We start from the raw sequence: 16,188 nt of genomic DNA, 5'->3' as shown, positions 1-16,188 counted from the left end.
GTGAATAGCTATAGGCAATAGCCATGTATGAGATGATTTTTTTTGAAAATACAATTATGTCGTTGATTTTAAAATCAGAAACATTTGCTACGATTGTTTCGGAAATGAGTATCAGACACGTTTGAAATTACGAAAGGAAACTATTAAAACAATTGAAATTACTGGTATATTAAAATTCGGCTCTGCATCTACTTTGATTCTTTAAAAAAAGATGAAATTGTAAGCTTAAAAAGCGAACAACAATTGGTATATGATGAAGAGAAGAAGAGCAAATAAAACAGTGGGACAACCGACAACGAAAGGAATTTTCTTCTCGACCGGTCGACAAAGAAGACTTAATGAGGTTGAAGAGGATATCTAAACACTTATGAATTCTTAAACAACCTACTTTATGAGGTAATTTCGTTGACGCAGTTCTAACAAGATGAGTCAGTCAACTGTTGTGGTTTTAAAATGAAATTTTATTTCTCAGCAATTTAAACTCCACCCATCCTTGATGCTTGGTGCATGGCGTATCCTCATATTGTTCTGATATTAATTAACTGGTAAGGCGTGACAACACCTTATAATTCAAGTATATTCTATCCGTGCATTGTACATTAAATTTTGTTCATATGAAATCTGATACCCTCGAGAAAAGTAGCAACGAGAATACAATGGTGATATATTTTGGGAATATAATATAATTGAGAGTGATTAGAGGGCGGAATTGTCAGCGGAATGATGCTATTAAACACTGCAAACGATGCATTCAATTGTCTCTCAACAAACTGATTTGAAACTTCATTTTCTTTCTATCCCTCTTCTATTTATCAAACATCCATATCCCTTCATTATTTTTCGTTACAGGAATTTATTCGGAGCATTTTCGTTTCAAATAAATTATTCACTTGTCAGTGAGAAAGACAAATATTAAAAATAAGCATACAAAGTGTCTTTAATCTTCACTTCCGCCTTCTGTATTTGGACGTCAAAGTGACGTCAATTGGGTAACTTGATATTTAAAAGCGATCTCAAAACAACATGGTGTGACTCAATGAGACGATGCAGCCTCGTTTTCATACCAGACTATCTAGCGCCAATTGTGCACGTGATTGAGTGTTTGAAGTGAACTACATCTTTCTCGCTCAAGCTGACAACAGAGGGATAATGCCTTAGGAAAACACATCCTATGGGAATCCACAACGTTGTTATGGTAAATTGACTAATACACTTACTTATATAATCTTCGTATTTATGTAGATTTTTGAGTTCCCATATTTACATCCCTGTCACAAGTCACAAGTTTTTCCTTGTCTTGTCTTCTGTGTTGAAATGCGTGTGCGTGTAATAGTTATGACCTTCTAAACAACTTCGTAATGAGCTCGCGCCATTCACGCGTTTGTTGAGTCTGAGATTTCCCGCTATTTTCGGCAGACGTACTACCCACCGTCTCCCTCCAGGTGAATATAGTATTGTACATTTATCAAGTTTAGGCATATGTTCATAGTTTGAATGCATTTAACTGAATACACTTACGTTGTCGCGTCTTTTCCCGCTAGCGTTCGTCAAATGTTGTTTCATTTTTACCGAACAAACCAGCTACGCTGGAGCATGATTTCCAGCGCGTATTTTCGAAAATTGTGGTTATTACCTTGATATATATCAAATGTTGTATTCACCCATTCATTCTACACCATTGCACCACGCTCCTCATTCCTCACTACATCTTCACAAAAGTTGCAACAAATTATTTGATCAAAATACCTTCCACAAGCAATCTACAGAAGTCTCTTAATAGACTGAATTACTCACAATCTTACTTATATTAGATTAATTTTATTCACTCCTGCTTTCTTTGGCACAATTGCAAAAACAATCTTCTATTCAAAAATTGCCAAATCGGAAAATCAACATGTCTGGTTGTGGAATTAAAATTAAATTACATGTAAGAAGTTTGAACTGTATGCAGCGATCTAGGTTGTTCAAGAGCAGGCCCAGCGTAAAATAAATTTAACGATAACAAGAAAACTTATCGAGAAGATAGCATTTCTCAAAAGGAACGCAAGTGAAAGATAAAGTTATCAAGTAACAAGTTTCACCGCAATTGCCGGTGTAATTTGCCAAAAAATGGCGGAACAACCAGTCAAATCTGCACTCAGAAAAGTCTTGGATTGAACCGCATACTGTTTTCGTCCTGTTTAATCAGATATAAATTTTAATCATTTAGAGTACTGATTAAAACAATGAATATATAGAAAGTTGCAGTTGAAGTTTTTGAAAAGTAGGATACTGAATGTATCGATAGCTGGGAGGATGTAGACTGGTAAAATTGACATAATTTCACTATTTAACTCAGCTTCATAGGCTTTTAGACGAAGACGGAACACTGCATGAGACATAATGCTACGACGTGTCCCATGAAATCCGTCTCTCTTTCGCCCTGTTGCAGACACTTTCTAGCAGATCTGGGAAGCCTGCCATTCAGATTCGAGGAACTTCCGATGTTTATAAACAAAACTCCTAAATAATGTCGATCATTACTACCGCAATTGTATCATATTCCTTTAGCGCGGATAACCCAAAATATTTCTTCATCTTTTTAGTTTGATCACAGCAAACTATAGACGGTATTTTTATATTCAACATGGAATAAATAGAGAGATAAATGATAAATGAAAACAGCAAAATGCGATGCCAATGGTGAAATAATACGTTGTCAAATACCATATATATATACATGCATGCATCGCTACTCTACGACACTGCTTGTATGCATTCATTATGGTCAGTTACGTTTTATGCATATACTCTCCTAGATTTTGATGCCACGGTATTTTGTATGTCTTGCTTAAACCAAGAAAATGGCCGTAATTTAGTGGTTCCCTTTGCTGTTTTTGTGACTGATGATCAGTACTGATCTGAGAAACTCGTGAAAGCGCGATGAAATTTTCCCACGATTGTTGGATTAATGGTGGCTGCCTGAGTATATATGACTTAGAATTTACTATTGAACTTTTACAATTCATTAAAAATCAAGATATCGGTTCTACAGCAATACTTAACAACAATATAGACATGGGAAAAGCTTGCAAGTACGACTTGATTGTATGATCTTATTAGCTGTTATTAACCGATTGATATGATGTTCTCTTCGAAAGATAACGTTTTACGATTAGGGCAGGTCAGCAAAAATGCTTGTATGTACGTTTGTTAAACACCAGCAAAGTATGGCTACAGCCATACAGGATATATTTATATACAAATTGCTAATTCTTAAAATGACACTAGATACTCATATCATTTATAATGATGAAGAGGTCTTGTCTGTTGCTTTTACTGTGAGTTCATTAGCAATGCTGATTTTCTCAATTCTGATTTTAACACATTATTTCACTCTTAATCTTGATCTCCTTCATTTGCGGGTTTTCGTTTTAAAGAACATGTTTTTTACTGAAATTTTTCCGGATTCTGAACTGTATTACTAGCAATTTCGTATTCATGTTATATTTGACAGTCTTCCTTTTTTGTCTACTTTGTCTATGAGACATTCTACAAATTCTATAGCGACTGAAAAAATGTTGGGATATTGTTTCACAAGCATAACGATCCTTTGAAAAACAAACTCTTTTCGATTTAGAAAGGATGTTACACAACATGACCTTTGAAACACGATGTTGGAAAATTGAAAAATGAACTATCAATAAGCAAATATCAATAATCTCATAAAACAGAAAAAGATATCATGTTGACTTGTTTTTCTGTTTCTAACGAAGCCGGCATTCTTAGGTTTCTCCACCCACATTTTAACAAACTTTGATATCCGGTAGGATCAGGGAGGTGTTCAATCACACCCTTAAATCAAGCGGAACTATTCACCACAAATATGTGAACAACCTTTCATTTAATAAACGATAAAATACTGCATATCAGCGGATACCACAGAGGCTTTTGAGAATGTGATCGTTTTCTTTCAAATATCTCATCGGTGTCCGGAACTAACGAACTATGAAAAATCTTAAGATAATACTTATGGCAATCAATTCAAAGTTCGTTGTTGTGGTAAGGCAATGCATGCATGTCAAAGCTTGTATGTGCTTGTAGAGACGAGTACACGCGCAAACCTGTGGTAAATGAAACAACTAACTATAGGGCACCGGCCTCATTATTTTTAAACTCCTGTCTTTCACCTGAAAAAAAGAATAACAAGCAAAATTATCGGTAGAACCGTGACCATTAACCATTTAACCTGTCTACAAACAATAGTATTAGAGGAGATGACTGCGTTAAATAACCAGTGATGTTATGTCATTGACACCTGCTTCGTCCTAATTTTTCAAATGCAATGTCCTCTTTCTTTATTTCGGACAATGTATCTAATTACCTTGTCATGTGATATAATGAAAGAAACACCGCAAAATTATCATAACACTTTTTGTTCGCGGTTTGCATGTTTGATACGCTTGAATTCTGCCGACCAAAGACTATAATAACTTGATGATATGGCACTAAAAAGCGGCTTGTTCGTGTTGTCAGCTATGTTACATAAATGTCACGATAGAGTCTTGCTCATTAGCTGCAAAATGCTGCCGATTTAGCTTTGCGGTGTAAATTTGATGAAACTTTATTAAGTCAATAGTCTAATATTATTGACATGAAATATGGTACGCTTGTTTTTTATTCATAATGAACTTTAAAAGATGAAAATATAATGATTATAATGGCACTCAGTTGAAAATTGAATGGTCTCGATTTACATTGGTTATGCAACCTTATAAAACCGCACAATGACCGGAAAAAACACGACATGACTTGTCGCATAAACCCTGATATATTTCTCTTTTAAACATTCTGAAGATGCGGTGTATATGTTATATCGAGCTATCTTTAATATCTCGGCACATGTTTTGAAGATTGAGGGTTAGCGGTCAATTTCACTCGCACGAAATCTGACACACACAATGGCGCTCGCACTTGACACAATTTATACGTCAGTATCCGGACGCAGTGATTGGCTGGACGCTAATGACTATTAGTAGAATTGTTGTTACGTTATGAGGAGAGTGTAAACACTCCGCAATGAGCAAGGTACGTGGGCCCACGACGTAACGCAGTGAATATATCTCAGTGATCTCAATGAACGTCATTATAGACAAACCATGGTAAAGCACAGTAGTGTATCTCTGGATTGCAATCCAGCGCTGTCGTCAAATCTTAAACTATATTCTTCTTCTCTTCTCCTACAGGATGAACTTCAATTATTTATCGAGGCATTACTACCACACGTTAAGTCATTCGCATACACCTGGTTTAACCTCCAGGCACGGAAACGCAAATACTACAAACGCCATGAACTTCGTATGAGTTGCGAAGAAGAGAGAAAGTGTAAAGATGAATTGGAAGCGGAGTCTGCCGAAGTTAAAGAAAAATGGGCTTCACGTTTACTCGCTAAACTACGCAAAGACATTCGACCTGAGTGTAGAGAAGACTTTGTTTACGCCGTGACAGGACGAGATTGTTCACGTTGCGTCATTTCAAATCCTGATCAGAAAGGCAAAATGCGACGTATAGACTGTTTACGCCAGGCCGATAAGGTTTGGCGACTGGATTTAGTTATGGTTATATTATTTCGTGGTATTCCTCTGGAAAGTACGGATGGGGAGAGACTTGGTAAAACTAAACTTTGTCAAAATCGTACACTTTGTGTCGTACCAAATCATATCTCAGTCACAATCAGGGAATTGGATTTATTTCTTGCGAACTTTATATATCGACAAGGTAATGTGTCAACCTCAAGCACTTTTGTGTACAGTCTAGGTCGAAGTTACATCACGTTTATGAACGCAATTTGTCTAAAACTTTCAACAATTTATTTAAACTGCCATGTCATGTTAAAACTTCGTATCACTTCGCGAAGTATTAATTTACATACCAAGAGATCATAATAACATTCCCCCGTAACATTAATAATTCAATTAAACATTTCTTCCTTTCATAAATCTCTGTGTTATATAGAGAATAAAAAAGATTGTACAGACAGTCCCGCGAGAACAGGATCAGCCTGTCTAACCGATCAAGTTGAATTCTCAGGTACGTTTAGTATTCAACTTGTTTGTTGTTTATACGAATTATATCCTGACATTAAGATGGTCTTGAATATCAAGCGAAGGTCGTCAAGATTTTGATTAATTTCGGGAAGTTTACACAGCATTATGCCATTAAGCGCACAACGTTTTTCGTTAGCGCGTATTTTATAAACAAACGCACAATTATAGCTACGCAGAGTAACTCAAGACAAAACGTTAATATTTTCGCGTGCACGTGTTTGTCAGCTATCATGTCGCACTATCTTTTGATCTTGTGCTCCCGAAATGACAGCTTTAATAAGTTTTCGTGCCGATTCTGCTATTTTCCGCTGGCTTTGCTGTAGTGATTGTTTGTCCTCATTCGTTATTTGTTAAATATTTTTTGTGATAAAAATAATCATTATTCGCCTGCTGTTTATTTCACGTTTGTAGATGATTACCTCCCTTCCTTTCAAATGGTGCCCCAATTGTTTCACAGGAAACGCTAAGACAAAACCCACCAAACTAAAACACACCTTACATCTTAACATGCCTAATCCATAACACCACGCAGACAATGACATTGTTTTGCTTTTAGCATTTTATATTAAACGAAGTATTTTATGATTTTTTACTGTTTAAACGCGGTCACAATATGATTTAACACAACATCCTGTTATTGACATTTTCATGTGGTTTAACTTAAAAGACTTAACGTGTCAAACGAAAGTGATCATGAACCAAATCACGGTTATTTTAAACTAAGGAAACAACTCACAACAACGTTGCATGTCTCTATTATTATTACATTTCATGGCTGCATTTCGACAACTTAGTCAGTTTGAAGAGCTGGAATGGAGTGCAGGCATCAGGCGTAGTTTGTTCAATATCCCAGCATGATGTCCAAAAACCCCTTTAACGCTTTCGCACGGTATAGTTGCAAAATGAACGATTTGCGGTCAAAGTTTCAGGCCTAAACATTTCTTTTACTCAACAAAGAGAGTTAATACCAAATTTAAAATTCCAGTCATCGAGTGGCACCAACCGTAACGATTAACTTAACAGTTTAGCTCATTAGCATTGCGTGAGCAAACATTGGATAATTTAATGTGACAAACATCAACAAATACTAGAACAAAGCATGAGTAAAAATCATGTCATTTTCTGCACGCGAGGACAAAAATCATGTAACGAAGTTTGAATGCGAAGCCTTTTTTCGAGTGGTAATGACTGTGTAAAATTGAGATTAACCCTATCTTTCAAAGTGGAACGTAAAGTGAAATGCGCGCGGAAAGTGATGCCTGATGGCTACGGCTCTTGTGAATTGTATGACAATACAGTACTGATAATATTGCTGTATCAAACAGCATCGTTTATGTATAGATTCGCTTTTACTAAATCTAATTCTTTAATTCCTGAATTAGAATATCCCTGGAAAAAAAGGGATTAGTTTGAGAATGAGCGGCAACATGCAGTAACTGGCCGTCATGTGCACTTAAATTCATGCAAATGTGATTGTTGTATACAGGTCGATTAAACAATATTTGATAAGGCCTTCTCTCTGTTAGATTTAGTTGTAACTGTCTTTGTTCTAAGGTTCGTCATGAAATAGGAGTACGGTAGCGATAAAGCATACCGCTTTACTTTCAATTAAAATCAAGGGACCGATGTTAAAACGCTAAAACATATGAACTTGACTTGCGTGTTGAATTTTCGTGTCACGTTTTGATGAATTGAACTGCGCAACACAATATTAGATCTATACACTTCCGTTATGATTGTTGTTCCTGTTTCGTTCTCAGCACTCAAAGACAGTTTGTTTCTTCAAGGAGCGTAACTCCGTCAGATTGCTTTCTAAGTTAAATGCTGTAAAATATGTTATCAAATCAATGATAACAGGAACCGTCAAGTGTCTCATTGCCATGTGATAAGTATAATTGTATTTTTAAAATGCAAGTTGAGGTATTTGTATATACAAGTGTTGACGCAAAATGAGCTTATTTGGTCATTTTCTAGTGCTCCCACACCCTCGGGTGTGTGGTTTGATATGAAAATATCACAAATACAATAGACAATAGATTGGGTAGCCCTTTTATTTCCAACGGAACTTCATTTCCAATTTTTGGTAAATTGAGCCGTATATGTAAAAGATAAATCAACAGAAGCAACGGGAAATAAAAGATCTCCACCTTAGAATACATAAACACACAATTGGTTTATACATGTTGCACATTTGAAGACACACAACTTGAAGGTTTCTAGTGAAGTCATGTGGTTTGACACATTTACTGAATCATTATGATGTCACATCTATTGTTCTCTTAAACATCACACTGATCTAATTTCCGTCTGTGTTGATAGAAGTTGCAAATGTTCTGATATATTTAGATATTGTCAGAAAAACCCCAATAACACCACTTTTCTCTCCCCTTCTGAAGTTGCCAATATATAAAATATATAAGTGGTATATATTTTGGTTAATTTTAAACAGTCGTGGTAATACTGATGGTAGTTGAATTTACTGAGCAGCCGTAATTCCAGTCGCTCAAGGATTCTCGAATAGTCCGAGTTTTACACCGCAAGGCGATTGTGAAGCAAAATCAGTAGGTTTGTTGGTGTTGCAAGCTGTATTTTCCTTCACTCTTACATCGTCTACTTATTCTACTTAAATTGTGTAAAACTCTTGTATTTGTTGCTGATTTAATTCTTATTTCTATTTCAAAAATACCCAGTGTCTCGGCGAAACTTGAATTCTTTAAGATAGATTCTCTCGGGAAGCAACCTATGTTTGAATTTTGCTAGTATATATATAAGCAACATGCAATGATGCGGATAAACAGCGATGCAGGAATACTTCTATTACCTAGTTTTGTCAACAAAATCTGGTTTACGTATTTCACAATCGTTTTTACCAGAATTTAATACGTAATATTGTACATGGAATTTTAGTTGTCTCAGACATTAATACCATCCACTATGGTAATGACAAAAAGGTTTCCATATTAAGCAGATGAAGCCATATTTAGGTTTTATTATAAACTGACAGAGATGCGATAATATCGTTTGATTATGAGGATTTATGAAATGGGATTACTTGAAACATCATTTCATTCGTTGTTTACCAGATTTACAGGTATAAATGCGGAGTTGCTGATTAAATCGATCAGATGAAGGGCTGACCTATGTTTATATCAGATACACGCTGATTGTTTTGAAAGAGTAAGGACAGTTAAGGCACCTCAGGAATTACCTATTTTTGTCATGTCAAATCCACTCTATATTTGGCTCAAATTTATATAAATAAATAAAAACCAACAATGATGTCCTATTGGAAAAATGGTAAATAGTTGTGGGCGGAGAGAAATATTTTCTACAATTCTAACGAAAGTCAAACATGCGTTCATGCATTACTATTTAATATTCTTCCTTCATTGGAAGGAATGTCCAGTTACAAAATCAGTTTAACGACATATTTTTCTGTTTTACTTTTTGGGATATTCCCAGTTGAATATGTGACATACGAACAATTGTCTAGTACGTATGACGTCACAACAGGGCATAAAGTCGTACCCGGGGTTTTCAATCGGGTAAATATCTGATGTTTATATATTTTCTAATTGCGTTTAATACAATTATCACACATAAAAGTCCTAAAGTACCTGGGTCTAATCACCTCAAAAATAGGTTAATAGCAATGCTTTGTCTCCTAATTGTGATTTTCTGAATGTCTGTTGTAAACTCATGTGTCATGATCACCTCATTTATCAACATTTTAGCATTTCGTAATGTGAAGTAGTTAGTGTGATGTTATTATACATTGAGCACCGTTAATCGCAGGCGTTATTCTGTCACCAATGAAAAAGTGTCTTATAACTATATCGATATAAATATATTGATGATTTGCAAGGGCCAAGGTGAACCAAGTTGGTCCACGGTACCACATGCCGATCGTCAAAGACGATCTTGTGTCCTGCTGATGTTGTTCCGGACCATTGTCCCGGTCTTGTCTGTACAATTTCCTGATCCTCCCTCCGCGACCACAAGTCAGTGGCCGCCATCTTGAATGAATACTTTACATCCATTGTGTGCTCGTGCGGTGCACATGCATGATGCATGCAGAGTGTCTAATTCACACAGGCTTTTGTGAACATTTGTGACCGCTTTTGACATTGCACACCGCTGTTTTATGTAGTTTTAATGCATGAACTACAATCTTACAAACATGAAAGTCTTAAGAATTATATTACAATGTGGTAGTGAAATGTACCGATATCTAAATACCGATATCTAAATAATTAAATAATGCTACTACTATATATATTTAGCTATGCTATCCGTAAAATTCCATGAAGTTTTGAGAATTTTTTCTTGTATCGTGTAAAGAGTGTAGTATCACATATGCGGTGTTTCACAGTGTAATATTGAATGAAGATATAACGGTTTAGATCTTGGGATGATGATTTATAAAGAGGGACCTAAATTTGGTGTTTGCGTATAATATAGCTTTTGTCTTTTAAATTCATGATTAGCGCGCTCTTCGTGCCTTAAATTGAGTAATAAGAAATAATAATATGACTACTTTGAGAAGCGACACAATTTTCGCTCGCTAACGTCATTCAAGCCTCCTTCACTTTGAATCTACGTCATAGGAAATAACCTTAATTAATCTCCCACACTCCTCGTATGATAACAAGTCCACTGTGAGTTTTGAACATGTTGAAACATATTCATAGTCAAAGAAAGTCGTTTTGTGTATATCAATTTCTATTCTCTAACACTAACAATATAACGTAAAGAAGCTGACTAATTTTAGATTGTCGTTGAATAAGGGTGTCTTTGTCACCATCTTGTTATAAAGAATGCGTCAGTTGTTGTTTTCGCCACAGCGATTCGTTGGGATTTTTTAAATTAAAATGTATGATTGATTTTCGCTCTACCTATATAGCTACACACAAAACTGTACTACTATTTCATCTAACGTTTGTTTGCTATCTCGGGAGGGGAACATAACATAAAATATGATTGTTAGAAATGAACCAATCAGTTTTGTGAATCTTTGCGCTGAAATAGACATAATTAGATATAGAGATATCTATCATTTTACATTCATGTATTCACTAAAAAAAGTTTTGTGAAAGACGTCACAGTAATCTTTTGATGAATTAGAAGCATGCTTTATCTTACTCTCTGACAGATAACGTTCTTGAAATTTCTTTATGTTAATATATATAACTTATCCTTGAGCTATGAAGCACTTCAGTTAGGAGTATGATAACGTATGTTAGACCACGTAGCTAAATAATCTTGACCTTCAAAATATAATTAGTCGATTCTGGAAGTTCAAGTGGTCAGTAATTTTGTGTTGACGAGTGTCGAATTGCATGGCTAAATTTGAGTTTCCAACATGAAGAAAGCCTGTAATTAGGATCCACAGTATATAAGAAACGACCATGGTAACTTCAGTTTCTCTTCAGTCAAATGTGGCATATAACAACTGCGAACAATGTTTCGACCTTAGGACATTTGTCTTACTAACTATCCCAACGAATACACTTCGAAACGTCGAGAAGTTTTTTTTTGTCTAATTTAGGCAGTTGTTACACCATATGCAAATTTGATATACAAAGTGGTTTGAAGCCGACACTACAAGTCTACAGCCACGCTGCTCCCTTGGTTATTTCGAAATTCTCCATCATAATAATAAAGATCGACTTTAAATCTTTTTAACATCCTAAAATTTCTTAGTTGCCTCATCACATCTCTTCAAAATAACATTCGATATAATATTGCACACAAAATTGAATAAGTATGTTCTCAAAAAATAGCTTGTTGACCGTGTTAGAAATTGCAAATCACTCTAAATCTAGATCGTTGTGTTGGCGATGAATTTCTCCGAATTATTTTAAATATTTTCTACTTGCAATAACTACGTATAAAATATCAAAGCAGAAAATTAAATTGAGCTGAGTGATCTGTATTTCTCAAACTGTGTTAAGTAGCTTAAGGTCTGGTCAATTAAGACAGAAATTAAAATTGTTCTGGGTTAAGCACAACCTTATCCTTATTGACGTACATGAAATCACCCGATCCTGCATGAACGTGACCTTTTTACTCACCAGGAGCTGGTTGTATATAACGTAGTTAACTTTTAAGAGTTTTATACAACCAACACCAGATGTTGTCACCTTATCTATTTCTCATCACTTTCCAAAAACCGTGAGAGTGAGTGTTGCCTACCCGAGCAAGCGTGTAACCATCTGCTTTATATTTTTAACAGCGCCAAATTCATTAGAAGGAAACCTTGCAACATCAGGAGTTTTTTCAGTCAGTGAACTCTACAGATGTTCTCAAAGTAAGTTTTGATAAATTGAAGCAAGTGAAAACACATCTTGTGTAAACACAACGAGTTGTGAGGGCCATTGCATGTGACGTTTTGTCACAATATATCAGTCGCACGTGATCAGGACAAAATTGTAGAAGAGAAGTACTCTAGAAGAGAAGTACAATACTAAGACAGTAAGACTAATATCCAAATTTTATGTTTGACCACAGCTCCCATCGTATGTGGCCATTCGGGTACAAAATATTCAAGAACAGATCTCGAAGGTGTAGGGTACTGTCCAAATAGAAACAGCTATGGTCCATCCGTGGTGGAAAACTCGCCATACTTGTTTGATCAGCTCACAAGAAAACGAAGTCGAACAAACAGCTCATCAATGGACGACGACATGGAAGAAGATGACGAAAGCGGTTTTCATGGCAACAACAACCGCTCGCCTGGAAGCCAAGGGTCCGCCGGATGGGAAGTTGATCAAGGTATATATTTACAGTTTTCACCTTTTAGTGAAAACAAAGAGATTAACATAACATATAATTAAAAAAATAGTGCGAAAAAAACCTATTTTATACTTTAATTACAGCAAGTCCTTCTCACTATTCCCAAACACCTTTACTGAAACCAAAGACTGAGCCGCCGTTCGGACTGGGATGTAGTTACGTCACTACGGGCGTAACTGGGCCTCAGAAGATGGACACAGCAGCTATGATCAGGGTAGCTCAAAATGGTCATCCATGGCCTCCGTTGTACGGCCATCATACACACAACGCATTAGCCAGATCTGCACCGGCTGTTTTACAGAAGGGACCTGCCTTCCCCCACAATGCAATGTTGGCTGAGATGTCTCATATGCCATTTCGTGTTCCAACAGGTAATTACTCTTTCGAAGCTACTTTTTTTCTTCAAATTTACAGTTGAAACTAATCGGAGCATAAAATAATCGTTGATGTACTTCTTGTAGCACAACCCTTGGGAAGAAGTTGCTCTGTTCCAGACTCTACAAAGAATGGCTCGACCGGTGCTGGGTTTATCGAGAAACTTGGTGGCGTAAAACAAGATTGTTTATCGCCTCTTGCAGCAAGTAGATCATCTCCTGGTACACCAAGTGGGAATATTGCTACACATCGTCCACCACCAAGTGATCTACTTTGTAACAACACTGGAAACAACTTCAACGAGAGGACACAGGTACATACACACAACTAGAACAAGAAATTAATTTGATTCCACGATAGTTCAACAATCACTTTTTATGAGCATTGATAATCAAAAGAATCGGCAATACATGATCTATTAAGGTGATTGCGTTAACCATTTAGATAGTGTTCTTTTCTACGCAATCATTTTGCCGCAGTCGGCAAAAGTCTGTGTGAAGAGATCTTTTTTCTTCCTATGACTCAGTTTGAAATAACTTTGATGGTAAGTCAATATATTAATCCCGATATATCTTCCAGGGACAGTACATCAATGTAACGACAGCAAACAGTTTATCCAGCGGTGTTAATCCAGCAGTAATAAGCTCATTGGGTGACAGCAATGACGTTCTTTCAACACAGTGCTCCAACCTCCGTTCAGCACAACTCCAACAGCAGTGGCCCCAGGGTATCCATAATGTTCCTATTACCACCATGGCTGGGACATCTGATGCCACAGGGAATGAATACCAGTTTTTCGTTAATCAGGCAGGTAAGATACAGGTTTTGAATACAAACATTCTATTGTATTAGTTATGATATAGTAAACCCTACAGGCTCGGAAGCCACATATGACCCAGGAAACAGGGGTCCCTAGCTATGTGATCCCACTTACCCCCCAACCGAGGCATGAAATAATTTTCAAATATTGAAAAAGTTTTTATGGAACAAGGAACCACACATAAATGGCTCATTTAAAGTCAAAGTCTCGTTACGTTTGGTTCATTTCGGGTAAGCGGGATCTCTAGCATCGAGGGTCTTGACTTGAGAGTCCCAAGTCGATTTGTATATTTCAACAAAACGCAACATGCTCGATTGCAATACTTTCTTACTACAGAAAGGTTGTTTGGTATAATTCCAAATGATGCAACGGATGTTGCCGCTGATTCAACAAGAACGGCGGCGTAACTGGTCGGATATCTGGTATGAATGGTCCGCGCTGAATCTCTGTCACAGATGTATTCTAGACCATTTCTAGACCTATTCAACCTACATACATCGCAAAGACAATGGCGCAGTTAGGAGAAATCCTTGACATCTCTAGCTAGAAAAGTAGAAGAAATATTTTATATGTAAAGTTCTACTACTAGAAAATAAGGCTATTCAAAATAAGTGAATAGTATAATGTTCGTCAGTAGAAAGGTTATAAGATACAAGAGTGAACAGGTTTTTCATGTATGTTAATGTTTTTCTAAGCACTACCGATGTCAAATATCACCAGAAATTGTGCTTGACATTCGAAGCAAGAAACACTTTTTAATCGTGAAGTTTGCTGCTTCTCCCTGTTCTTCCACATTGAATGGCGTAAGCAGCCACTAAATGTGTCAATTGCAAAACTAATGATAAACTGCATAAATTTTATGACACTGGATGCAAACAATAAGCGAATTACTGCAACAACTACATGAAGTTTCGTAGTTCTTCTTGTCCTTTCAACCATGTGTATTTAAGCAGAGTCAAAATATGAACTAATATAGAGTAAAAAATAATATGAAATATTTAGAAAATAGTAATAAAGCCGCATTCGTCTTATTTTAAACCTGCCAAGCAGGAAAATATATTGAGAAAACATGCTGTCTATAGATGTAGTACTTTCAAAGTAGTTGTGTTGAGCAACGTTAGATCATGGTAGGAAATATCTCGGTGCACCTTCATCCATCTTTTATGTTGTTGGAGCATAATCAATAATCGTTTCATGACATTTCTAACGGTAAATTATAAATAATACGGAAATAATATAATATAGGATCCATTTACAATACGTGCTCTTGCAATATGAAAAAGTCCTTTTGATTTAACCGATAACTGCAGAATAAGACTTTTTTGTCTCTTTTATGACACCTCTAAAACGGCAAACAAAATTTTAAGCTAAATTAGCATTCTATATTGTTTGCTTTCAAGTAATTCTATTGTGGTTTGCCAACTAAAATGATGGAAAGCTACGTGTACTAGTTATGTCACTTTAAACAGGGTCCAACAATGACCAATTTATATTTTTGTGTTTGGGACTGCACAAATAACAGTGCTAATGCACAAAAAATTATCAGTATTAGACGCCATATTTGGCGTACCGTTTGATTATCCGTCTTCAAATAAGGGACTAGACTTTGTTGAATCTAGCTCTGCTGGATTGTTAGAGAAAGGCTTGCATGCAGGATGCAGGTGCATTGAGATTCTCTCACTATTAAACTCGCAAATATTTTGGTATTTTTAGCAGATACTCGCAGTTAGGTTGATATCTCCTATATATCAATCTATGCCTTCAAAACATTAATGTATGTCTTAACCCCTTGTACCCAGGATTGCAACCAGGATTGCATCAACATGATTGAAAAACATGTTGAATTGATGCTTTGATATATTACATTTTTCTTGCTGCGATTTATTTGCTAAATACGAATTAATATAATATCCATGTTCTATTTAACATTAACTGGTATTTTATGTAAATTTCTTCGTGAACTTGCAATGTACGTGGTATACATCAGTTATACTAGTCCAGGGTGCGATAAAACAGTCAGAGTGTCATAATTATGCTGTCGAGCGGCATATCTGCACTTAAACAAAGACGTTTTACTGAATATATCGTTCAGAAAATTACTGTACTCTTGCC

At 36.1% G+C, this 16,188-nt stretch overlaps 1 protein-coding gene across 4 annotated transcripts; it reads left to right on the top strand.

Annotated features, from left to right (window-relative positions):
* The first annotated feature begins 954 nt into the window (after positions 1-954).
* Positions 955-16,175, top strand: LOC114536317 (nuclear factor 1 C-type-like). Of its 4 annotated transcripts, XM_028557673.1 has the most exons (10): positions 955-1,195; positions 4,837-5,067; positions 5,226-5,757; positions 5,995-6,069; positions 12,322-12,396; positions 12,597-12,860; positions 12,965-13,252; positions 13,343-13,569; positions 13,836-14,067; positions 14,413-16,175. In XM_028557673.1, the coding sequence occupies exons 2-10, from the start codon at positions 5,059-5,061 to the stop codon at positions 14,481-14,483; spliced, it is 1,773 nt and encodes a 590-aa protein (XP_028413474.1). In that variant the 5' UTR covers positions 955-1,195; positions 4,837-5,058; the 3' UTR covers positions 14,484-16,175. The 4 variants fall into 4 exon arrangements, with proteins under 4 accessions (XP_028413474.1, XP_028413472.1, XP_028413475.1 ...); XM_028557671.1 differs by lacking the exon at positions 4,837-5,067; XM_028557674.1 differs by lacking the exon at positions 955-1,195 and having other exon boundaries at positions 5,052-5,141.
* Positions 16,176-16,188: the final 13 nt, after the last annotated feature.

The sequence above is a fragment of the Dendronephthya gigantea genome, unplaced genomic scaffold (genome assembly GCF_004324835.1).
Source record: "Dendronephthya gigantea isolate DGI-Jeju-01 unplaced genomic scaffold, DenGig_1.0 000133F, whole genome shotgun sequence".
In the NCBI taxonomy this organism is placed as follows: Eukaryota; Metazoa; Cnidaria; class Anthozoa; order Malacalcyonacea; family Nephtheidae; genus Dendronephthya; species Dendronephthya gigantea.
This window is presented reverse-complemented; position numbering and strand designations above follow the sequence as displayed.